At 52.8% G+C, this 26,689-nt stretch overlaps 1 protein-coding gene across 1 annotated transcript in view; it reads right to left on the bottom strand.

The window, feature by feature from the left end:
* Positions 1 to 26,689, bottom strand: part of DCTN1 (dynactin subunit 1) — a 96,919-nt gene that overhangs the window by 51,280 nt on the left and 18,950 nt on the right. The window contains 2 exon segments of the mRNA XM_074992159.1: positions 13,999 to 14,030; positions 25,704 to 25,782. Of these exon segments, the coding sequence (XP_074848260.1) occupies positions 13,999 to 14,030; positions 25,704 to 25,782 (111 nt within the window).

Below are 26,689 nucleotides of genomic sequence, written 5' to 3'. Positions count from 1 at the left end.
GCCTTGCAACGGGCCCTGTGCGAAGTAGAGAAACGAGCGGTTACATGAGACAGACAAAAGGAACAGCCGCTGCTGCAGGCATGAGAGAGATGAAGGAGCCCAGATTGCTGTAAACCTTTTGGACACGGGCTCAGAAGAAGAAGGAGCCCCAGAGCACAGGCTGCTGCACTGCTAGCTGTACCTCCTCTGCGAGGGCGCAAGCAATACGGCTGCTCCTGCAGCTCACAGGATGAAGCTAGGGTAGGTTCTGCATACAGAGAATGATAAAGTGAGGCTCAAAGGCCAGGAACAAGCTGGCTCCCTCCACCTGCTGTGGGGCGGACACAGACTGCTTGATGCACACCAGATCAGCTCCTCCCAGCAATGCCCACGAGAAACAAAGTTCTTTGCCTTCACGCAGCTGTAACGTGAAATGGACAGAGCACTCCCCGGCAAGGGCCGCACACTTTAGAATCAGACGGAACGGGAACGCCTGCTCTCAGCCTCAGATAACGGCCAGCCACAATCTGCTCGCTGCAACTGTACCACTGACTCTTTTCAGCCTGCGACCCACCAGCCAGTCAGGAAGCTCCCCGGCTGGCTAATTTACAACTGTGCACAGTATCTGCAGCCCCTTCAGCTAAACCGGGCTGGGCACACTACGGCAGCCCACCAGGACCCTCAAGCAGGCCTCCTACTTGCGGCAGCCCCGAGCGCTCAAAGTGGCCAGCTGCTGGGGCTGCTCCTCTCCGTGCTGCCTGCCCCTTGCAGGGGGAAGAGGGAGAAGGGGCCTTCGCACACAGCACAACCCTCACATCTCCCATTGGCCAGAAGTCAGCCAACAGGAGCTGCCTGGGCTGTGCTTGCAGGTGGGCGCAGTGCGGGACGTCCATGGCCACCCCGGCAGAGATCGGCACATGGGAGCCACCTAGGAAGCACCCCCCAGACAGATCCTGCATCTGGAACCCCACCCGCTCCCTGCCCCAGACTGCCACTCAGACCATCTGCACCCACCCTGCGCTTCTGCTCCAGGTCACTAGTCCCTCCCAGGTCCTGCACCCCTCCCACAGGCCAGAATCCTCTTCTCTACCCACACCCCTCCTGCACCCTGCACCCAACCCTGGGCCCCACGGCACAACCCCCTTTTCCAGCCACACTCCCTCCCAGGCCCCCCGCCCCCCGCACCTCAATCCCCTACCCAAGCTCCCTTCGGCACCCACCCTCCGTCCCAGATCCCACAGCACCCCCCCAGGGAAACGTGTGGCCCTTGACCACTTTCCAAAATCTTGGTGTGATTGCCCATCAAACATGGCTCCCCCCACCGTTAAGTGCTCCTAGGTACATTTTACAATGACCCAGCATGACCGGACTGCCATGGAGAAGCCGGTTTGTCCCATGCACCAACGCCCTGTTCTGAGCAGAGTGGTCCTTGAGCCTCAGCATTACGTGCCCAGTATTAACATCATACACGCTACGCGCATGGGTACCTGGAAGCTACGACAACCAAGTGTTCCCACTGGTTTGTTCACCCATTTCAGGCTCCTGGTGCTGCACCCCCAGCGAGCTGGGCCAGAGATATAAAGTGTGGATCTGCAGCCAATCCCCGCCTTTGGTATTGACCCCTATCGCTGACCACAGCATGGCGGTGGCAGCTGGCCTGCGTTACGGGGTTCGCACCGAGAAGAGCAGGTGTGCGAGTCTGTCCTCACCTCCGCCCATCTCCCACGGCTCAATAAAACGCGCACGCCAGCCGCCTGCCAGCAAACATCCATTTTATTTGGTACCAGGCGTCACCAGAACAATGGGGCACTCCTACAGCAGCCCTTGCCCTGCCCTGCCCTGCCCTGCTGCCTGGCACTTACCTGGGTGGGGTGCTTCTAGGAAGGAGCATGGCCAGGGCGCAGATGCTCATCTCACTCCCCAGTAGGAAGAGGGGGGCAGAATGGGACAAGCACCTATGCCCCTGTCATGCTCCTCACTCAGCTCCCTGGGCAGCGGGACAGAGCAGGACAAGCTGTGCAGTGGGAGCACCCAACCCTGCTCCCTGGTAAGAGTAAGGGAGTGAGGCAGAGCAGGAGAAGCTCCATTGCAGGACTCCCCCAACCTCGCTCCAGGGTAAGTGCCAGGGAGTGAGGCAGAGTGAGACAGGTTCACTGCAGGAGCCCTCAACCACGCTCCATGGCGAGTGACAGGGAACAAGGGAGAGCTGGACAAGCCGGGCGGTAGGAGCCAGACCCGGCTCCGTGGTAAGCGCCGGGACGTGAGACGGAGCCGGACAAGCCGGGCAGTAGGAGCCAGACCCGGCTCCGTGGTAAGCGCCGGGACGTGAGACGGAGCCGGACAAGCCGGGCAGTAGGAGCCAGACCCGGCTCCGTGGTAAGCGCCGGGACGTGAGACGGAGCCGGACAAGCCGGGCGGTAGGAGCCAGACCCGGCTCCGTGGTAAGCGCCGGGACGTGGGACGGAGCCGGACAAGCCGGGCGGTAGGAGCCAGACCCGGCTCCGTGGTAAGCGCCGGGACGTGGGACGGAGCCGGACAAGCCGGGAGGTAGGAGCCAGACCCGGCTCCGTGGTAAGCGCCGGGACGTGAGACGGAGCTGGACAAGCTGGGCGGTAGGAGCCAGACCCGGCTCTGTGGTAAGCGCTGGGACGTGGGACAGAGCCGGACAAGCCGGGCGGTAGGAGCCAGACCCGGCTCCCTGGTAAGCGCCGGGACGTGGGACGGAGCCGGACAAACCGGGAGGTAGGAGCCAGACCCGGCTCCGTGGTAAGTGCCGGTACGTGGGACGGAGCCGGACAAGCTGTGCGGTAGGAGCCAGACCCTGCTCCGTGGTAAGCACTGGGAGGTGGGACGGAGCAGGACAAGCCGTGTGGTAGGAGCCCAACCCGGCTCCGTGGTGAGCGCCGGGATGAAGCCCGACAAGCCGGGCAGTAGGAGCCCAACCCTGCTCCGTGGTAAGCGCTGGGATGTGGGACAGAGCCGGACAAGCTGGGCGGTAGGAGCCAGACCCGGCTCCGTGGTAAGCGCTGGGAGGTGGGACAGAGCCGGACAAGCCGTACGGCAGGAGCCAGACCCGGCTCCGTGGTAAGCGCCGGGACGTGGGACGGAGCAGGACAAGCCATACGGTAGGAGCCAGACCCGGCTCCACGGTAAGCGCCGGGACATGGGACGGAGCAGGACAAGCCGTACGGCAGGAGCCAGACCCGGCTCCGTGGTAAGCGCCGGGATGTGGGACGGAGCAGGACAAGCCGTGGGGTAGGAGCCCAATCCGGCTCCGTAGTAAGCGCCGGGACGTGGGACGGAGCAGGACAAGCCGTACGGTAGGAGCACCTGGTGGGGCAGAGCAGGACGATCTTTCTAGCATTGTATCCACTCCACTAGCCACGTAACCAAAGAGGGATATCTGCAGCCACAGCCATGGACATCTGCAGCTCTGCAGGGCTCTAGCCAGGAGCACAGGTTCACTCGGTGGTGTTCTTTAGCTGTGCAAGCACAGCAAGGGCCGAGGCCTCAGCAGAGACAATGTCTGCTCGTGGCATCTCTGGCGGGAGGCGTGCAGGATGGCACGAGCAGCCGATAGCTTTGGGAAGGAACATGAACTTCATTGCTCTGCACAGGTTCATGGTTACCTGCAAGAACCTCCTGCTGCACTAAGTCTGCAGGCCTTAACCAAAACCAACCCAAGGGCACAGTGGACATTTCTTGAGACATCCGGTGGAAACAGCAACTGTCTCAGTCCCCGAGAAGGGTCGCTCTGACTCCAGCAGAGGCCAGCTCCAGTTACTCACTGAAGGTCATGGAGAGGGGCATCACCCAAGGCAATTCCTGGTCCCCGCTCCCTGCTGAATATCTGGAAGCCAGATGGCAGGCAGAATAGAAGAGAACTGATCAGCTGTGTTTGCACTTTGCCCTGAGAAGGGGGCAATCTCGGAGGCCTGGGGCCATCTGCCACCCAAAACAGAGCAGAAGGAAACAGCCTTTAAACGGATTAAAGCCCAGGATATCCCATGCACTGCAAAGAGCCGCTGATCTCATTAATACGGATTTGCCACCGGATAATGTTATTTCTGTGTGGTTTTACCAAACAGAACCTTGATCTGCCAACACTGAGGGGGACATTAGGGCCTCGGGTACAATGGCCAACTAGTTTCGCGACAGCCTCAACCCCTACAGTGGCACTGAGCGGTGCAGGGCAATGGGAGGACGTTTCTGTTGGAGCTTGGCTTCCAGGGCAAAGTGAGTCCCACGCCATTGATGTGGAAAGCCCACTTGCACCATGACCTCTCTGGGGCCAGGTGGACTGAAAGGTCTCTTTTTAAAATGAGACAATCAACACGCTGAACAGACAGGATCATGTGTCCCACCGCTGGCTCCCAGCTCGATTTAGCTGGGATCTTCCAACCAAGAGAGGCAGAACTGGGAAGTAAAATCAACACCCCCCGGACTAAACGTTCCCCATCACGGACAGCGTACAGAGCCAGGAAAGGCAGAGCTGGGCGCGAGCTATCGCAGCATGCAGAACAGCTGGGACAAGAGCTAGCCGGAGAGTGACAGGACAGGGCACAGCGTGTACAGGTCAGCGAGCTCGACACATGCAGCGATCGATGTCAGACTGGGCAGAGGACACCGAGGAGGGCAGAACAAAGGCTTCCAGCCTTCCCTGGAAGAGGCCCTACAGGAGAGCCTGGAGTCCTGACCTTCCGGGGAACACGGCTTTCTGAAGAAGGGCCTGACGCAGACCTGGCCTTGGATTCTCTCCTCCCAGGAGCCGAAGAGTCACAGGCTGGAAGTGGTAGAGCTACAGCAGCACTAACTGGCAGCCTATGGGCCACCAGATACAGGAAAAAGCAGGTACCCACCCGCTGTTTCTCCCCCTCTCTTCCTGGCATTCTTAACGAGCCCATCACTGCTGTACTGGGGTGGCTCCAGTTTTGGCAGAGCTCCCCCGTCAACGCTACAGCAGCCCCAGTCAGACTGCCAAGCTCTGCTAAAACCTGCCTCACTCACCTTTAGATCCCTGCAAATACATACTTGATTTCAAACGGCAGTTGTTTTCTGACCTCCTTTTTCCCCCAACTGCTGCAGGAGTGGGTGCAGGGAGGCGGCTCTTTTGAGAGAAAAAGTTTGTCTTTGAAAAAGAGGGTCTGGAGAAAAATGGTCATTTGACAAACATTGCCTTTAGGCCACAGGGTGACTTCTCCCCAAAGCCGAAAGAAAATGTTTGCCAGCCAGCACTAACTGCTTCCAAACTCGGGTTTTCTTCTTGCTGTTTTTTGCCCTTCAGACACTTTTTTCCCTGTGGCTGGGTTTATCTTCTTGTCTGCCTATTTCTCATACTCTGTACAAGATGGCTTGCTAAGGGAAGTGGCTTAATATCTGAATCTATTACACGTGGATTCAAAACCATACCCTGCCCTGGGACAACACCTCTCCGGCCATCCAGAGCAACTGCTGTCTGGTTCATCTGCTCCTTAGGACAGTAAATCCCGTGGGACAGTAGGCATGCCTATTTTGATTGCGTACAGCTCCAAGCACCATGCGGGAGCTTTACAAGTAAGCATTCACAGGAGATTTACAATAGCTGGAAGGAAACATAAGGCAGCAGAATGTGAAAACCCAGGTTAATATGTCTGCTTAAATTATGTGCTGGACCTTTGGATTCTCAAGCTGCCTCTTGTGCGTTGATGTCAAGACGTTCAATACACGCACCCAGAGAGGAACAGGATGCGCACTTTTCACAAGTACAGATAGTTAACTCACAACCAACACTAGTGCAAAAGTTGGACCCCGATACTGTCAAGAAAGAGCAAGTTCTCAGACCTCCCAAGAAAAACATTGCTTGGTCATGAACTGTGTGGCAGGCTGAGAAGTGGTGAAGGGTTCCCTTCTATAAAGCAATGCTCTTCCCCCAGTCGGTCAGTCATTTGGACTCTAATTACCTTGCATCTGATAAGCAAGCTGGTTCAGCCCAGGAGCCGGAGAAGGGGAACACATGCAATGAGCAAACATGCAACCACACAATGGAAGGCACAGCAGCAATGAGCGACAATGAGCCGGGATGTATTTGGGGACATTTCATGCAGCCAGGAGATTCTGTAACGCACAGGTTAATTGGAAAAAAAATGCACCACCTTTTTAGGTTTCACTCCGCGCTGCATGAAGGGAGGACAAAGGTTAGAGGTTAGAGTTTGGAATATGCACTACCTGGACAGCAGAAGTCACCCTTCTATCCCGCTGGGTGTTCCTGATCTGACAGGTAATATGGCTTTCCCGGCTGTTCCGCAGGAGGGCACTTTGAGCTGTGTTTCTGAAGTCACCAGACCTCGCTACTATGCACGATCAGCAAGGAAGAAAGCACCCGGATTACCCTAGCCAAGTCTGTGAAATAGGACCTGTAAGTGTGTAGCAGATAACTGAGCAGGCAATTGCCTGGAGGCTTTCGGCTCTATCCCAGAGTGTCTCCAATCAGGCTTCAGTTCCTAGGACACCACCGCTCCAGCCAGGAATAATCTGAAAGGGAAATGACTGTACTTGACAGTATAGTCAATTGGGAGGCAGTAGGGCCTAGTGGAGAGTACCAAATTGGACTCAGGAGACTTAGGCTCTAGTCTTAGCTCTGCCATGGCCCACTAGGTACCTTGGGCAAGTCACCTCTCTCCTGTGCCTTGGTTTCCCCACCTGTAAAACCAGAGAAAGCTGTAGATCCATCCCACCCTCTCTGTGGAGGGCTTCACGCTCTACGAACACGGAGAGCTGGGCATTACTTTGTTTCCAATACCATCGGTCAATGCAGCTGCCCCCGGAAGCCTGGATTACTGCGTCCGACCCCCCAGTTCAGCACTCTTGCTCAGGTCTGGCGCGGGGTGGGGAAGCGTGTACACCCACTGCCTGCACTGCACCTGGTGATTTCTTTGCACCTTGCTGCCATAAGCAAGTCAAACTCCCCAGCGTAAACGAGAGCCGAGGCAGGCTGCAGCAACCGAGGAGGCCAGGAACAACGGTTTATGGTTGTGTTATAACTGCCACTTCAACCTCATATTAAATCAAGGACTTGAACGTGCCACTTCCTCCATTAGACACGTCTGCCCCAGCAGCATTGAATCTAGCAACCACACTAGGCAGGAAAAGGTTCCATGAGAGAATGTTCTCCTTTCCCCCAGCAGCACTGACCTCTACAGACCTGTGTCCGTGCTTCACTTCTCCACGCCAAAACCAAAAGCACCCTCATTATTTCAATTACACCAGCCAGAGTGAGGCCTATAGAGAAGGCTGCTGCTGCCGCCGCATTTACACATTTGCATAAGCCTCCTATTTCCTCCATGTTAACAACACCCAGCGTCCACCCTCCCGGAGATGAGCAGACCTGCTCTTCTCTGCCACCTCTATCCTAGCTCTACCCAGCCGCATGCTTCCTGGAAGAGATCTCAGTGTGATCCTGGGGTGACAGATGCCCTGAGAAGAACGAACAGGAAGTGCTCATCCAGCGCTCAAACACCAGGAGCTTTTTTACACAGACAACAGAGTCAACAGTGCTTGCAGCTACTTACCCTGTTTGTATAAGGGCACGACACAAGGCACAGAGTCTATGCACCAGAAAATGTCAAGGGCTGCCTTAAAGCAGTGAGAACCCCAACTTCTAAGGGATGGCTTACCATGATGCATTCACAGACCGGCAGCATTTAACCCTGGGATTGGCTGAAAGCAGTGGGGATAAATTCATAGGAAACCCACCCCCTCCCCATAGGCACACTGAGCGATGCAATCTATGCCAGGGAAGAACTCCTCTCCAGTGTTACTAGTACTACCTAGCTTGTTGATATCTGTCCATTGCCCTGCTGGCTTACTGCTTACAGGGCACTGGTCTGGACCAGGAAACAGACCATTTCATTTTGGAGTTCTCATGAGCAAGCTTCAGCAATGCATTCAAGTCAATATTTTAATGAGGCTGGCACATTTCCGAGTGATTGAAACTGCAAGTAGAAAACAGGACTCCTGGATTCCTCCCTCTGCTCTACCACTAACTTCTCGTGCACTCTTGGGGGTGGGGTGGAATGCAGATGTTAACAACGCACATCTCCTATACATTTCGGGTTCCACCACTGCAAAGCAGAAATCCTTACCTACCCCAGGGATGTTGGATCAGGAGCAGCGGAGAGAAGAGATAGGATCCTTGGATGAAAGTTGCTATAAAAGGGTAGTGTCTCTTAAAAACCATCTGTCTGTAAACGCTTCATATAAAAATTGGAGGTCTCGGTTATGCCCATGTCTCTAACCTTGGGAAGACCAGAAGAAAAAGAAGCTTTTTTGGCTAACGGTGTCATCTAAGAGACGTGGCCGGTACCTCAACAACAGGGTGGCAAAATTCATCCCAAAAGGACCCAGAAACAAACAGCTTTTCCTAGCACATGCCACACTCAATCACCGGACACTCTGTCGCAAGCAGTAGGGACAAAAATTATTCTCCTTAATCTCTGTTAGGTCAAGAAGCAACGGGCAAATTGCAACAAGGGAGGTTTAGGTTGGACATTGGGAGAAACTTCCTCAGTGTCTGGATGGTTTAAGAAGGGGAATAAGTTGCCTAGGGAAGATGTGGAATCTCTATCACTGGAGACTCTTAAGTGCCAGTTAGACAAACAGCTGGCAAGGATAGCGTAGATGGTGCTTGGCCCTGCCAGGAGTGCAGGGGACTGGACCTACTGACCTTTCAAGGTCCCTTCCAGCCCTACTGTTCTATGATGCTGTGCATTTTAGGTTTATAGCTCAAGGGATAGAGAACTCCTATTGACAACAGCACTGTCCCTTGACTCTAGTGTCATCTAGTGGTAAAATACTGCTAATCCGCAGCTCTTGAATGTAAGGAATAGCCACCACTCACTGTCCTTGGGACACTCCTCAGACTGTATTTTTACCAATACAAATAGCCTCTTATTGAAGAGCAGAGGCATCACCTCCAGCAACGAGCAGGCTGCTCCGCAAAACCATATGCACTTATCAAGGGGTAATCACTCCTCGTGCCCAGCAGAAATGAGAGAGGCACATAGGGGAAATTATCTGCCCAAAGTCACACCAAATCAGTAAAGGTTTTGTCTATGCAGGAAGTTAATTTGGATTAGGGTAAAATGTGAATTTAAAGGGGAAGAGCTATTCCTGATTGGCTTGCTGTGTGGATGCTCCTAGTCCCATATAAGAGTGTCCACACAGGGAATTAATCGGAAGCTCTTCCCTGTGTAGACAAACTCTAAGGACCTGAGCACTACAGATGGCTGGAGGAGAGTAAGGCGTGGCTGTGACATCGCAGGGGCCTGACTTCACTGCCTTGCACCTTGCAGAGCTGACTCATGTGCAAGGGGTGCGAATGCTCCCTGCAGTGAGAGCAAATGGACCATTCTGATTTAGTAGTATTTTTACACTCACTTTGCGCACACACGCCATCACCTTCATGCTCTTGAGTTTGTGCTGTTGAAAACAGGTGCCTCTCCCCTCTTCACCTGGTAAGCCCACACCCTTCTAGGAACCGATCCCTCCTCTTCGCTCCTCCTGAGATGCTGTCTCACAACTTGCCTAACCTTTGTGAGAACACAGAACACCTCTTACTCTAAAGCTCTAAGTGCTGTTTAGCAACAGACAGTTATGGGACTCAATCCAGGATTAACTGGATAAAGTTTTTTGCTTCCCAGTAAGCCAACACTTGGCAATTGAAACAGTTTTCAAGAAGGGGGTGGGGGGGTCCAACACCACAAGCCCTTCCTGAAGTGAAGGAAATATGTGCAGAAGATGTAGAGTGGGGAAAGCGAGGCTGTCTGGCCATTTCAAGACTGCGCCAGTCCGACCTTGGCTCTTGGTACCATGTTCTCAGAAGCAGAAAGAGCAAGGAGGCACTGCATGACCAAGAGAGAATGGCAATCAAGCTGTAGTTATTTGCCCCAGCAGCATCAAATCTGCCAAGATTGATATGTTAGAAGAGATGTCACAGCACTGAAAATCCATGGCTCAGAGACAGATGCTGTAATTTCTAAGGAATCTGTGCTAATGACATGTCAGTCTAATTAACGGACACTCTGAACTGGCCATGCTCCCCACTCAAAGTATGTCTACACTGCAGCTAGCTCATTCGCAGCATAGAAAGGATGTGTTCTCAGTAGTGACAGATGGCAGAACAAGGAGCAAGGGTCTGAAGTTACGGGGGGTGTGGGGGGTGTGGTCCAGGCTGGATATTAGGAAAAACTATTTCACCAGGAGGGTGGTGAAGCTCTGGAATATGTTACTTAGGGAGGTGGTGGAATCTCCATGCCTAGAGGTATTTAAGTCCCAGCTTGACAAAGTCCTGGCCGGGATGGTTTAATTAAAGTTGATCCTGCTTTGAACACACAGCTGGACTTGATGACCTCCTGACATCCCTTCCAGCCCGAGGATTCTATGATAACCAGTTCAGACCAGATATAGCTGAATAACTGGGAAGGACGGAAACAACAAATCTGACAGTAACAACAAAAGGCCCCTGGCAATGAATTGGCACACATGATAATAAATTAAAACAAAAAGCAGTCAAGTAGCACTTTAAAGACCAGCAAAATAGTTTATTAGGTGAGCTTTCGTGGGACAGACCCACTTCTTCAGACCATATCCAGACCACAGCAGACTCAATATTTAAGACACAGAGAACCAAAAACACAGTAAGCAAGGAGGACAAATCAGAAAAAGCTAATCAAGGTGAGCAAATCAGAGACTGGAGGGGTGTGGGGGGAGATCAAGAATTAGATTGAGCCAAGTATGCAGATGATCCCCTATAGGGACTCAGAAAGTTCCCATCACGATTTAAACCATGTGTTAATGCGCCGAATTTGAATATAAATGTCAGCTCGTCCACTTCTCTTTCTAAAACGGAGCAATAATTTCTCTTCAGTAACACACATACCTTGAGGTCATTGACAGAATGCCCCATTGCATTAAAATGTTGACTAACTGGTTTGTGGATCTGGAGTGTTTTGATGTCTGTTTTGTGCCCGTTGACCCTTTGTCTAAGGGAGTTAGAAGTCTGTCCAATATACAAAGCACCTGGGCATTGTTGGCACGATGGCATATATGATGTTAGTAGAGGAGCATGAGAAAGTGCCCGTGATTCTGTGAGTAACCTGGTTAGGTCCAGTGATGGTATTTCCAGAGAAGATATGTGGACAAAGCTGGCAGCGGGCTTTGTTGCAGGGAAAGGTTCCAGGACTGGTATTCCTGGGGTATAGACTGTGGCTGTTAGTAAGGATCCTCATGAGGTTGGGAGGTTGTCTGTAGGAGAGAACAGGCTTGTCACCCAGGGTCCACCTCTTCTCTGTAGGGCCTGTTCTCTCCTATAGACAACCTCCCAACCTCATGAGGATCCTTACTAACAGCCACAGTCTATCCCACAGGAATACCAGTCCTGGAACCTTTCCCTGCAACAAAGCCCGCTGCCAGCTTTGTCCACATATCTTCTCTGGAAATACCATCACTGGACCTAACCAGGTTACTCACAGAATCACGGGCACTTTCTCATGCTCCTCTACTAACATCATATATGCCATCGTGTGCCAACAATGCCCAGGTGTTTTGTATATTGGACAGACTCCTAACTCCCTTAGACAAAGGGTCAACGGGCACAAAACAGACATCAAAACACTCCAGATCCACAAACCAGTTAGTCAACATTTTAATGCAAAGGGGCATTCTGTCAATGACCTCAAGGTATGTGTGTTACTGAAGAGAAATTATTGCTCCGTTTTAGAAAGAGAAGTGGACGAGCTGACATTTATATTCAAATTCGGCGCATTAACACATGGTTTAAATCGTGATGGGAACTTTCTGAGTCCCTATAGGGGCTCGCCTGCATACTTGGCTCAATCTAATTCTTGATCTTCCCCCCCCACCCCTCCACTCTCTGATTTGCTCACCTTGATTAGCTTTTTCTGATTTGTCCTCCTTGCTTACTGGTTTTGGTTCTCTGTGTCTTAAATATTGAGTCTGTTCTGGTCTGGCTATGGTCTGAAGAAGTGGGTCTGTCCCACAAAAGCTCACCTAATAAACTATTTTGCTAGTCTTTAAAGTGTTACTTGACTGCTTTTTGTTTTGGTAGTGTATAGACTAGCACAGCTTCCTCTCTGTTACTATGATAATAAGTTGAGATCTATGATACACTGACCTATAGGGCAAAGGAACTTGACCATCAGTAAGGTGAGGAAATAGGAGGTCATCGAGTCCAGAGCTTCACCATCCTTCTCGTGAAAGTTTTTCATAATATCCAACCTGGACCTCCCCCACCATAACTTCAGACCGTCGCTCCTTGTTCTGCCATCCGTCACCATTGAGAACACATACAGAAAACCACAGACTCCGAGGGGTCTACGTGGACCTTTGACTCCTTTGCTTATGATTTCAAGTCGACTCCGAAACAGATCTGGGCAGAGGCTTGCCATGTGCAGATGGTGGGGCAAACTGGGCAGTCAGAATGTTTAACACAAAGCACTAAAGCAAAACCCATTCTAAATACCTTGGGCATTTATAGGGCACCACTCAATGAAGCGTAACTTACCCCCTAAGCGACATGTACAACACGCCGCTCCTGGCAAAACACTGAGCATGCAGCTCAAAGCATTTAGCCCATCTTGTTTCCATATGGGCAGCTATCCCAGCTCACAAGAAAGCTGAGTAATCAATACAGTCTCAGCTGGCAGAGCCCTAACTTGCAAACCCAGTTTCCAGTACTGAAGCAGAGAGCAGTACCCTCAGTCTGGGCATGCAGCAAACATGGGGGTCAGGCAAGTTTTGCACTGTCAGGCAGCTGCTGAGAGAATGCACAAAGAACCCTACAACACATGTAGGACACTAGCAATTTCCACAGTGAATGTTTAGGAGGAACAGGCACAGCAGGTTATAGAGGCAGAATCGCTCGACTAGATAGGCTGCCTGTCAGCCAGCGCCCGGTCTCTGGGAGCGGCCAGCACCAGATTCTGCAGAGGATGGGGCAAGAAATGCCTGAGTGAACCGCTGTGGAATAGCCCATCTAGTGGGGGAATTTCCCTCAACCCCACTAGTTAATGCTTAGCATGTGTTATGAAGATGTACAAAAACCGTGCACCAGGTTAATGCAACCGTGAATGTTCTCTGTAGCCACATAAACACCCTGCCTCTTTCAAAGCCCAAGCAGCTCTGGGACTGAACAGTCACTTGGGAACAGACTGTCCACAGTCTCCAGCGGGCTGACATGTGCCATCTCTGCCTCTGTTCCCATTTTCTGTTAGCTTAGGAAGCATCCATTGGACACCCAGACACAATACGGAGACCCATTCAGGATTCGTGCAGGTCGTCAGAACTCCTGGACAAAGACAGCTAGGAGCAGTATCTATCGCGCTTATCTGCAAACTGAGATGTGCTGTTCAAGCGTTTCTTCCTTCCGTGACATGTAAAGGTCACTTGCAGGGAAGTGGAAATTTCCCCTCCCTGGAGGGCATTTGGGGCAGACCCTGCAGCACTGAATCCAATGAAGGATGACCAGAAATAACCTGCCATAGGCTGCTGTGCTGGACTGTAACACCTCCCTCCCACCAGTGCAACCCTGTGAGAGGGCTGTTGGCAACTGACTGAAAAGGGGCTGAGCATTTGAGAAGAAGCTAGCTGTGCTCTGCCACGCCATCTTGCCTGACCCCCGGAGGAATCCTTAGAGTCCAGAATGGGCCCTGGCTGAGCTGTAACACTCAGACAATACCAAAGCTAGACTTTCCTCCCAGGCCATTTGATTTGGGCCTTTCCTTTCGGCCCACCATGAACCGGAGAGGTTTGTTGGCTAAAACCCCGGCCCTGAGGCATGCAAGTGTACTGGTTCTCTGAGGCTGCAGAGGGACTTTTTGTTATGCTCTGGAAAGGCAGGAAGTGCTCATCAAGGGAACTCAGCAGAGTAGTGTGAGGAAACCCTCGCCCTGAAAAGCCAACACATGGTAGCAGCAGAAGGAGCTCCTCCGAGCAGTCGGCAGCGTCTGCAGCTGAGGTACTCACCAATTTGCTGGCTTTGGCGGCTTCCAGAGAGTCTGGAAATAAGACAAGAAAACAAAAATCCATTAGATGTTTGTCACATGTCCCACACAGCAATCTCAGCCGATGCACCCACTAATCGCTTCCACCCACGTGCAGAATATTTTTTCTTGTGCACCAAGGAATGTGTGTGTGCACCACCAAGAGAAACACAAACCTAGGGTGGGCACTCTCCTCATCAGAGTGGCTGCTCAAGTGCTCAGCTCGCAGGGAACACTGCTCTTAGCCTCACACCGCTCGAGATGATGCAAAGTGAAGCTCTTGGCCCATGAACACCAGGGCACAGGATGCTCCCAACTCACTCCCTGAAACCTTTAGCTTCTCTCTGTGAGTAAAGCCCAAGTCTAGGGCTCGCTGCAGGATGACCTAGCTGAGTCTCTGAGAGGCGGAGTGAAAAGCACCCCAGGCTGCGATATAGCAAACGAGCACAGGCGTGTTGAACAAGATAGCTTTGTCTAGGGCAGCAAGTTTAGTGTATTCCTAAGGATAACTTGAGGAATATCAACTATTGCAAAGTATGAGTGTGTCTATGACATCTGCCCATTCCTCTGGTTAGATGACTACGAGATTTCAGAACACTTTGGATCATCTCAGGCCTAGAAAGCCCTTTTTTCAGGAACACTTAAGTACCAAAGGATACTGGACCCTGCCCTCAGCAAGGAGGTTCCACCTGTAAATCCAAGGTGATTATGCACCCATAAAACACAGGCCAAGCCAGAGCCTTCTTTGGCCTGTAACATAGCTCAGTAAACTGCTTCCACAGTTAAGGGAGCCATGTGGAGAATTTAAGTGCACAAGTAAGGTATCAGATGGAGCACTAGGAAGTTTAGGCACTTAACCTGCAACAAATGACATGTAGAGAAGAGACCAGTGTATGAGACAATTTCTTGCCTTCTGAGCTCCTCTCAAACATACCTCCAAATTTGCAGTAAGTTTCTCCTCCACCTTTGTTGAATGACCATCTCTGGGGCCAGCAACTAGTGCTCTGTACCTGATTTGCACACATGTAACTTACACACTCACATGTAAGTGTGCAGTTCCACGAGTTTAACCTTGAAAATCCAGATTACCAAGTACACAGCACTGTGAGAACTTACCGCTTCTAGGACCGTGCTCTCAAGTCTCCACCTAACCAGGGTCAGGGTTGCTCTCTCCTTGTTAGCTGGCATTCTTCCTTGAATTGTTAGACTGAAGCCTCACAAGTTATTACAGGGGCTGCGACTGTCTTAGTCAGTCAGGAGCTCTGCTGGCTGTCTCCTCTATGAAACAGCTAATAGCACTTTTGATAACTGATGATCGGGGTGTCCTGGCATTTAAATGAACAGGTGCAAACATTGCCAGCATCTGGGATAAAACTAAGTTCCGTTTGAAGTGTGTAACTTACATGTGTGCACAAATCAAGAACAGTAAACCCTCCAGTTATGCAGGGGTTGCATTCCTGCGGAACTCAGGGCGGGGAGCCAGGAAACTGACCAGCCATGTGCTGGTCAGTTTTCCAGGTCCCATAAGCAGCATGGGGGACGGGAATCAAGCAGCAGCCGCCGATTCCCACCAGTGCAGGGCAGCTGGGAACCAGGCTGCCGTTTGGTTCCCAGCTCCATGCCACTCAGGGGACCCAGGAAACTGACCAGGCATGAGCTGGCCAGTATCCCAGGTCCCACAAGGGGCAAGGAGCTAGGAATCAGGCAGCAGCCTGGTTCCCAGCTCCCCCCCCTTGCAGAGCCTGGAAACTGACCAGAACAGCAGCTTCGGTTAGTTTCCCTGCTCCACAAGCAGAGGGGAGCCAGGCTGCTGCCTGATTCCCAGCTCCCTTCCACTTCCAGGTCTGCAAAACCGCTCCTCTCGGGGACAGCAGCCTGATTCTCTGCTGCCACCCCTGAAAAAGACAGTTCCCTGTTCCGTAACTGGTGTTCTTCGAGATGTGTTGCTCAGGTCCATTCCAGTTCGGGTGTGTGCCATGCGCATGCCCCGTAGCCGGAAGCTTTTTGCCCTACCTGGTAGCCTTCGGGTCAGTGCGACACCCCCTGGAGTGGCGCCCGTATGGCCACCCATATATGCACCGCCTGCCCCGCCCCCGCTAAGTTCCTTCTCGCCGGCTACTCCGACAGAGGAGAAGGTGGGAGGGTTTTGGGGTGGACGTGAGTGTGATGGGGTTCAGGGGTCCCCATGCACTGCACCCCATCCACTGGTTTTGGAATGGACATGAGCAACACATCTCAAAGAACACCAGTTACAGAACAGGGAACTGTCTTCTCTTCTGCGAGTGACTGCTCATGTGCACTCCAGTGTGGGCGAATGCAAGCCAGTGCCGCGGAGGCGGGGTCGAAGCCCTGCCCACTGCAGCGCCTTCCCGTGCGTGCTGCGTAAGTGCGTAATGCGCTGCGAACGTGGGAATGGAGGAGCAAGTGGCCGCGCGGCAGATGTCCTGGAGAGGGACGTTGGCCAAGAACGCCGCAGAGGACGCCTGTGCCCTTGTGGAGCGCACCCTGATCGGCGGAGGGGGAACCCCCGCCAGTCTAACACTCACTGATACAGGCCACTATCCAGGAGCAGATCCGCTGAGAGGAGACTGGGTGTCCCTGCATCCTGTCTGCCACTGCAACCAACAGCTGCTGCGACTGCCGGATGGGTGTGGTCCTGTCCGTACCCAAGGCCAGCACCCTCCGGACATCCCAGGTGTGTAGACTCTGCTCCCTTGGGGAGGCAGGGGGCTTTGGGCAAAACGCCGGCAAGGTGATGTCTTGGTTAACGTGGGAAGGGGAGACCACCTTAGTCTAACCTTGCCCTTGTGGAACACCGTATAAACTGGGTCCGCCGTCAGGGCCCTGAGCTCTGACACCCTTCTGGCTGAGGTAACGGCCACCAGGAATGCCACCTTGTAGGTGAGGAACAACATAGAACAAGAGGTTCAAATGGGGGAGTCACCAGCTTAGACAAAACCAAATTAAGGTCCCACATTGGCAGGGGGGCCCAAACCTGTGGTCTAACTCTCTCCATTCCTTTCATAAACCTTTTTGCCACCGGGTCTGAGAAGACCGAGAACCTCCCGTCCCCTGGGTGAAACACCGAAATGGCCGCCAGGTGCACCTGTAGGGGGGATACTGACAGCCCCGTCTGGCTCAGAGCCAGCAAGTAGTCGAGGACACTTGGTACTGGGGCCTCTCCCAGGGACTTCCCCTTTTGGGTGGCTCAAATGGTAAATCTTTTCCATTGGCTACACATGCTACCCTTGTAGAGGGTCTCCTGCTGTTCAGCAACACTTCCCTGACAGGTTCGGAGCAGGCCAGCTCGACCGGTCTCAGCCATGGAGCCCCCACGCTGTGAGATGCTGCGCTTGGAGACTGGGGTGCCGCAGCCTCCCCTCCTCCTGTGTCAGCAGGTCTGGGCGCAGCGGAAGCATCGCCGGGGCGTGAGTGGACATCTCCAAGAGGGCCGAGTACCAATGTTGTTGAGCCCAGGCTGGGGCCACCAGGATAACTGACGCTCGGTACGACCGAATTTTCAACAGCGTTGGGTGGATGAGTGGTATCGGTGGAAAGGAGAACAGCAATGGGCCCGACCAACGGATGCTGAAGGCGTCTGCCCAAGAGCCTGGACTTCAGTTCTGGTAAGAGCAGAACGTCCTGCACTCTGCATTGAGATGTGTGGCGGAGAGGTCTACCTGGGGACGTCCCCACCTCTGGGGAACTGAACTCAGTACTTCTGTGTGTGTAATGGCCACTCGTGGTCCATGAAGGACCTGCCGAAGGTGGTCCGCCAGAGAGTTGCGAGTCCCAGGCAGGTGGAACGCTCTCAGGAGAATCTGGTGCTGGACGCAGAAATCCCAAAGCGCGAGGGCCTCTAGACACAGGGGCGACGAGCGGGCACCCCCTTGTTTGTTTATGCAGTACGCTGCTGTAGTGTTGTCTGTGCTGACTGCCACACAGTGCCCCCCCCAGCTCGTTCTGAAACACTTCACACGCCAGACGAACTGCTCTGAGCTCTCGCAGGTTTATGTGGAGATGAGCGTCGGTTTTGCCCCACAGGGCCTGCGTCTGGCGGTCCCCCAAGGGTGCTCCCCAGCCCAGGTCTGATGCGTCCGTGACCAGGGAGAGGGAGGCTTGTGGGGGATAGAAGGGTACCTCCATGCAGACTGACCCGGCCTCCAGCCACCAGTGCAGTGTCGTCAGCACTTCAGGGGAGACGGTGACTAACACGTCTATGCTGTCCCTGACAGCTCTGTGTACGGAGACGACCCACGTCTGAAGGGGGGGCATTCGTAACCTGGCATGCTGGACTACGAACGTGCACGCCGCCACGTGTCCCAACCACCTGAGGCATCCCCTGGCTGTTGTGGTTGGGAACCTGATAAGGACTTGTATGCAAGCCGCCATTGCCTGGACCCTGCTGTGGGGCAGAAACGCTCTGGCTTGCGCTGAGTCTAGACGCGCGCCTACGAACTCCATGACTTGAGTCGGGGCTAGCACAGACTTCGCCTTGTTTACTAGGAGGCCCAGCATGTCGAACGTTGTTCTTATTAGCCGTACGTGTTTCGACCCCTGTCCTTGTGACTGACCCCGATCAGCCCGTCGTCTAGGTACGGGAACAGATGCACACCCCGCCTACGCAGGAAGGCTGCCACTACTGACATACATTTGGTAAAGACTCTCAGGGCTGAGGAGAGTCCGAACGGGAGGACTGAACTGATAATGGTCCTTCCCTAGCACAAACCGGAGGAACCTCCCGTGAGGTGGATAAATTGCTACACAGAAATATGCGTCCTGTAAGTCAAGAGCGGCAAACCAGTCCCCTTGTTCCAGCATTGGGATAACTATTCCCAGGGATATCACAGGAAACTTTCTCTTTCTTACAAATTTGTTCAGGTTTCATAGATCCAAGATGGGCCTCAGCCCCCCTTTCACTTTCAGGATTAGGAAATAGCGGGAATAGAATCCCTGTCCCTGGAATTCCTGGGGAACTTCCTCTATAGCCCCCTCTTGGAGGAGGATTCCTACCTCCCATCTGAGACTAACATTGGACAGACTTCTAACTCCCTTAGACAAAGGGTCAACGGGCACAAAACAGACAGCAAAACACTCCAGATCCAGAAACCAGTTAGTTAACATTTTAATGGAATGGGGCATTCTGTCAATGACCTCAAGATATGTGTGTTACTGAAGAATTATCATCGCACCATTCTGGAAAGGGAAGCACCCGAGCTGGCTTTTATATTCAAATTAGGCACATTAACACATGGTTTAGATCGTGATGGGAACTTTCTGAGTCACCATAGGGGCTCGTCTGCATACTTGGCTCAATCTAATTCTTGACCTTCCCCCCCACCCCTCCATGCTCTGATTTGCTCACCTTGATTATCTTTTTCTGATTTGTCCTCCTTGCTTACTATTTTGGTTCTCTGTGTCTTAAATATTGAGTCTGGTCTGGTCTGGCTATGGTCTGAAGAAGTGGGTCTGTCCCACGAAAGCTCACCTAATAAACTATTTTGCTAGTCTTTAAAGTGCTACTTGACTGCTTTTTGTTTCTATAAAAGAAGTGGGTGAGAAGGAAGGACCTCTGGGTAACGTTCTGCCTGCAACATCAAAGAGCATCGGTGTGCGCCTGACAGAGACCCGGCTCTTCCTTGTGCCCAGCTTTCCTGGCCAGTCAGCCGCCACAAGCTACGAACCCAAGCTGCCAAAGCAGGACTGGTAATTATGCAGCAGCTGCAGAACATCTGGGATGTGTGTGTGTGTATGTAGGGTATGTATGGTATGTATTACCAAGGGTATGTAGGTAGGTATTAATTACTCTTACAATAAACGTGGCATACTGCCTTGTCCCCTGAAAAAGATCCTGTCTGTATTTTCTGCCTAACACCTGAAGAGGGACGGGGAAGGGGGTTCCGAAGGGGGTAAGAAGAAAATTGGATAACATATCCCTTTTCTACCGTACGGAGGACCCACTGGTCCAAAGTCATGCTGCACCATGCATGGTAGAATGGGGACAGGCGGAGTGAAAATAAACCCTGGGCTGGAGTTATGGGAGTGGATGGTGCATCACTCCCGACCATCCTGTCAAAATTGGTGTCTAGGCCCAGGAGGGGTTTTAGGGTGGCCCTAGTCCTGTAACTGGCGACCCTGACACCTCCTGTTATGGCAACCCCTTCTCCTGCTCCCATCCTGTTGCTGCTGGGGGAACTGTCTGAACTGGGACCTCCAAGTAAAATGTCTTCTCTGGGTCGCCAGTGTGTAGAGACCCCAGTGAGCGTAACATGGACCAAGAGCCTTTCATGCCATGAAGTCTCTCACCTGTTTTCTCTGAAAACAGGGAGGGGCCTTCAAAAGGGAGGTCTTGAATGGACTGCGGCACCTCTTTGAGAGACCTGGAGCCATGCTCCCCTTCGCATGGCAATACCCAAGGCCATAACCCTAGCGGCCACATCAGCTGCATCTAGGGCAGCCTGCAGGGCTGCTCTGGATATGAGCCTCTGCTCCGCTACCAGGGCCGTAAGATCTGTCTTGGCGTCCGGTGGGAGCAGTTCAGCGAAACGGTCCATGGAGCTGGCAGTATTGTACGCACACCTGCTAACCATGGCCTGCTGGTTAGCAACTCTCAACTTTCTACCATACAGATCCAGTCCTTTGGCGTCTTTGTTCTTGGGAGAGGGTCCTTGAACCCCCCGTCTCTCCCTATTGTTCACCGCATCCACGACAAGGGAGTCGGGGAGGATGGGTGAACAGATGTTCATTTCTCTGGGCTGGGACAAAATACCAGCATTGGTTTTTCCTAGCCGTGGGCAAGGCTGAGGCTGGGGTTTGCCACACTGTCTTGGCTGTGCTGGAAATTGTCTTTACAATGGGCAGTGCCACCCTGGGCGGTCCAGAGGTTGAGAGGATGTTTGCAACAGGGCCTACTTCATCTCTGACCTCTTCTGCCTGTACCCCCAGGCTCTGGGCGACCATCCTCAAAAGTTGCTGGTACGCGCCTCAATCCTCCAGTACTGGGGATGCAGAGGATCCAGCTAATGCCTCATCTGGAGAAGACGAAGAAGAGGTCAATATACCCTCCAAACCTGCTGGTACAGAGGATTCTGGCACCACTACTTGAGTCCCCAGCATCACAATCTGTGGTGCTGTGCTCGGTGCCTGGGGTGAAGGACCCCTAGTGGTCCCTGGTATGGTGCTATGAAACCAGGGTCACTCTGCACCTGGGACAGCACCGGTTTGGTCAGCACCAGTGCCCACTGCACCACAGTTCCCGGTGCCTGTACAGGTGGCGCCCATGCCTGGGTTGCTTCTAACTGTCCCGGTGCCGATGTCGATGCTGACGATGGTGCCGGTACTGCCATCGGTGCCGGTGACTCCATCTGTGCCTTCGGCGGGGCTCCCAGAGATGCTCTCGATGCTGATCTTGGCACCTGGGAAGCACCCAGCGCCCTGAACAGGAGCCCTGCGACTCGCCCTTGCTCCTCGTGGATCACCCATGGGGTCCAGAAGGGCCATTGTGGTGCCCCCGATGAGGCCTTTGCCACTCTCCTTCCAGGGAGCCTCGGGAGTAGCACCGGTGCACGTTGCGTGGGGATGACCTTGTACTCTCACTCCTCACCGAGCTGGAGTAAAGGGAGTCCGATTCTGACACGGACCCTGCCGCCGCCCATGGTGGTGCCAAGGGTCCCATACCTCTCATTGGCTCCTGTAGGTTCTGTCCCATTTGCACGGTGCCAATTGATTGTTGGGGTCCCACCGGCGTTGGGAGCCATGCTGGGGTCCCTGGAGCCTGACCCGGTGTCTGGAGCAAGGGTGGTGAAAGCTCCCAGTGCGGTGTTTGTAGCGGCACCATAAATTGCAGGAGGCCTTGTGCAGCACTAAAGGCCTCTGGCGTTGAGGGCAGCCTGGGAGAGCGCAGGCTCCTGCCTCGTGCTGGAGTTGACGCCTGCACTTCGTGACCTCGCTCACAGCGCGACCTGGAGGACTCTCCCGATGCCTGTCTTCGCCCTCTTCTTTCTTGGGAACAGCCCCAGTCCCACCTCTTCTTCTTGCCCAGCACCGGGGACTGGCTCTTATGGCGCCGGAAGGCACTAGGCGCCGAGACCAGTTCTCGGCACCAAGAGCCCTCTGATGGCACCAACGGTGCCGGAGCACTCTGCACCGAAAATGCGGCGCTCTGCGTTCCCACCAAGGAACTCTCCGGGCGCAAGGCTGACTCCATCAGGGGAGCTTTCAGCCTTTGAGCTCTACCTTTTAGAGTCCTGGGTCTGAAGGCCTTGCAGATAGAGCAACACTCTCTGACATGAGTCCCACCGAGGCAGCCCAGACAAGCTTTATGCGGGTCACTTTTGGGCATACGTTTGCCACATCTCGAACAGTTTTTAAACCCAGAGAGCCAGGCATCACCTGGCGCCGAGGCAGTTAAAGACCCACCTCAGCTAACTAAGTGCTAATTTCCTACAAAGATAATGATCTAAACTATTTACAACTAATTAAAGTAACAAAAGCTACCAGTGAACTCTCAACAAGAGTTAAGCTCCAGCAACCAACAGCGTGGGAGAAGGAACTGAAGAGGGGGGTGGGTCGGGCGGTGCCTATATGGGTGGCCACATGGGCACCACTCCAGGGGGTGCCGCACCGACCCTAAAGCTACCGGCTGGGGCAAAAAGCTTCTGGCAACTGGGCAAATTGGAATGGACATGAGCAATCACTCAAAGGAGGAGTAACAGAGAGGAAGCCGTGCTAGTCTATACACTATCAAAACAAAAAGCAGTCAAGTAGCACTTTAAAGACTAGCAAAATAGTTTATTAGACGAGCTTTCGTGGGACAGACCCCCTTCTTCAGACCAGAGCCAGACCAGAACTGACTCAATATATAAGACACAGAGAACTAAAAACAGTAAGCAAGGAGGACAAATCAGAAAAAGCTAATCAAGGGGAGCAAATCAGAGCGTGGAGGAGAAGATCAAGAATTAGATTGAGCCAAGTATGCAGACGAGCCCCTAGAGTGACTCAGGGGCTCGCCTACATATTTAACTCGATCTAATTCTTGACCTTCCCCCCCACCCCCTCCACTCTCTGATTTGCTCACCTTGATTATCTTTTTCTGATTTGTCCTCCTTGCTTACTGGTTTTGGTTCTCTGTGTCTTAAATATTGAGTCTGTTCTGGTCTGGCTATGGTCTGAAGAAGTGGGTCTGTCCCACGAAAGCTCACCTAATGAACTATTTTGCTAGCCTTTAAAGTGCTACTTGACTGCTTTTTGTTTTCAAAGGAGGAGGAGCAGCTTCCCGCTCCTGTCAGGGGCAGCAGTTGCACTGACCTGAGACACATACAACTTAGTGCATGTTTCTCAAGGGTTTACAGTGCAGCATTTTCACTTGGATTCAGTATTTTTTCCATCTTCTCAGCTAAACTGTTTGCAGCTTTGACGTGCCCTGCTAAACAGTGGCTGAATTCCACCCAGAGACAGCAGCAGGTTAGTGGTGAGCAAAGCCATTTCCACGCGCAGGTGCATGGAGGCATCATCCAAACAGACCATTTTAGCACACGGCCTTGATGTAAGCACAGAAGTTGTGTGTGCTGAGCACAGGAGGTGGATTGTCCGGGTAGATTTCAACCTTTGTTCTGCTCCTGGATAGCTGGTGGGTCGCATATTGTGGCTCGCAGCCATGGCAGCCGTTTGTGTGGCACTCGTGGTTAGCACTCTGCCTCAACTCACATTATTGCACACATGCACCAGCTGCCTGGATAGCAGACGCTATCGAAGCAGCTCACAAATCAAAGGCCCCAGCAGTCTCCCCCGGGTACCTTACACCCTCAGTTCCTCCAAGCAAGCGAGGTGCTCGATTTATGGGAACCAAACTCTCTGCATCGTAACCTGCAGAGGCAGAGACTGCAGTATGTGCTGCTGTTTCTATGGCAACTCCCTGGCACGGAGCCACTCCTCATGTATCTGTACTTTGTTTCTCCAAAAGGCACGGTAATCAATACTGACCATGTGCTTGGACGCCTTCCACCTTCCCCATTCTTCTTGGTCTCCCATCTCCTTACCAGCCAGCCCCACAGTTCATAGCTTGGAGCTAAACGTACCAAACAGCCAGCGGCTGCACCTCCCAGGTCCCTTTGCCCCAAACCTAGTATCTGCATCTCTGATCCTCCCCTCCAGGGTCTGTACTCTTCCCTCTCTCTAAGCACCTCAATCTCTGACCCAAATCCCCAGATCTCAGGAAAATACCCACTACTCTAGCCCCTTTGGCTCCCCTCCCCCAGCCTTCAGACAGCAGTGGCTGGGATGCCTCAAGGAGCAGGAGTCCAGCTACCAGGGCTGGAGAAAGCAGTGCAAAGGAGCTCACTCTCCGTCAGGACGGGAGAAAAGCCCGACCCCCAAGCTACCAGCCTTTCTCCACAGTCTCTCTCAGCAGCTTCAGAGGGACTGAGCTCAATGGCAGCCAAGCTCGAGGTACCACACGTGGGAAGGTGCTAATGGAACGGCTCGGACATGTAGCTTACACTTCACCGAATACCCCACACTCTGCAAGAGACCCGAAGGGGCACTGGAAGCTACTCAGTGACAGCGTCTCCAGCATGGAGCAGCAATCCAAAAGCAACTAAGCCTTAGGAAGAGGGTGAAGCAAACACCGACGGCATTGCAATGCTGTTGCGTGTCTCAGCCAGATGCTCTCTCTCAGCACTAGGCTCTGTTCTGGTCACTTGTCTCAAGGAGAATGCAGCACAAATGCAGGGGAGAGGGGAGAGTGAAGGGCAGCGGGGACTGACAGAGACCTACAAAGACTTCCATACAAAGCGAGACTGAACATTAGGGATTGGTTAGAGAGGAGACCAAAGAGGTGGTTTGACAGACGCACACTACAGGCACTAAGGGAGGGCTAACTGAATACTAGAAGTGGATAACCGCTTGAGGTTCCCTCAAGTCCAGTCCCATGCATGCATGGCAGCACCAAGCACTACCACATCTCTCCTGCCTGGCACGTGTCTAACCTGCTCTTAAATATCTCCAGTACTGGAGATTCCACCACCTCCCTAGGCAATTTATTCCAGTGCTAACCACCCTGACAGGAAGATTTTCCTAACGTCCAACCGAAACCTCCCTTGCTACAGTTCAAGCCCATTGCTTCTTGTTCCCTCTTCAGAGGTTTAGGAGAACAATTTTTCACCTCCCTTGAGGAGCCAGCACCAATTAAAAGGCAGTAACATTTAAAATAACAGGCTGCCACCCAGAGACTCCTGAGGCTGTCCAACATACAGGATACCTGAAGCATGCAGTCTTCAGCAGACACTGCCTCTAAACCAGCAGCCCACAGCTTCAGAACACAGCTCCTCCCGCACAGAACCAGCCCATCATAAGACTTACTCAGTTTAACTCTGTCCCCCACTACATCAGAAACATCTTCCAGGTAAAGATATAATAGACCACAGCGCTTCTCTGTGACGGCTGAAAGGCACTACTCCTGCAGATAGGACAGCACATACTGCAGGACCCATATGGGCAATAATTAGACGTCAGTACTCAGGACGCAGAGCTAGAGAGGCATGCTGAAGCTTCTTGCCAATGGAAGATACACAGCCCCTTCTCCCCAGAGCTCCACTTCTCAGCAATGCTGGATGTCTGACATGGGGATCCCTGCTGGGCTGGAATGAAGGAAAGATGAGGCGGCAGAGGACAGACAAGCAGGGACCATACCTCTTTTGGGGACCTTGGAGGCAGAAGATTCTGGGGTTTCTGGAGATGTTGTATCAGCTCCATCTTCAAAAACCTGGATCTGAATAAATGAAACAAGTTCCGTGTTACCAATGATGTGTGACACAAACACGCAGCAGCCCTGCTCTGCAGCTGGGGCTTTCATACAACAGACTTAACACTGGGCTCAATTTAGCTCATTTCTTGGTGTTCCTCCCACCCCAGCTTCCTGAAAATGTATGTTACAATTGAGAAGAAACCCCCCGTGGATTTGAGAACCCAGGTCCCCATGCATTCTAAAGCAGCTTACAGGACACTGTCTACTTCAGTCCAAGGCAGGTTATGACTTTGGGTCTGTGCACCAGTTTAAGTTTCTGCCGCACGAGGACTTGAAGAGTGCATTTTCCCTGATCTGAACAGAGCTATAAATACTCCTGCATTCCTCTCAGTATGCAAAGCAGCTTTTCTCCAAGATGTAGTAACTGGTAGGGGCTCAGAACACCAGTGTAATGTGCATAGAGACCCTAGTGACAGCTGCCACACGTTCCAGGAGATTCCAGTGCCTGCACGCAGGGGCTGTCGCACGTTTGGGGAAGTGCTAAGAAGTCTAAGGCATTGGGGCTGTAGGAATCTTTCTAGACAAATCATCTGCTTTGACCAGGTGTCTGACTGACAAATAATGGAGGATCAGGGAGTTGTTAGCAAACTGGCCACTTTGCTATCATCTACCAACATGTAAGTGGGTCCATTTACGTTTGCCCAGGTCTCCATACATGCACTCGTTAAACCAGCAGGAAGAGGCCTGTTAAATGAGACTCCGTCACAGAAATAAGGAGGGTGCCACTGATGAAGGGAGAAAAACGCTCAGAGCAGGGTTTTAAAAAAGGCGGAAAAGGGGAGACACGTCCTGATCCTGCTGAGAGGGCATCTCTCCAATGAAAGCCAGCTCGGCTCCCACAACGGACGAGTTCTGTAGTGGGGAGGCTCCT

The sequence above is a fragment of the Carettochelys insculpta genome, chromosome 4 (genome assembly GCF_033958435.1).
Source record: "Carettochelys insculpta isolate YL-2023 chromosome 4, ASM3395843v1, whole genome shotgun sequence".
In the NCBI taxonomy this organism is placed as follows: domain Eukaryota; kingdom Metazoa; phylum Chordata; order Testudines; family Carettochelyidae; genus Carettochelys; species Carettochelys insculpta.
This window is presented reverse-complemented; position numbering and strand designations above follow the sequence as displayed.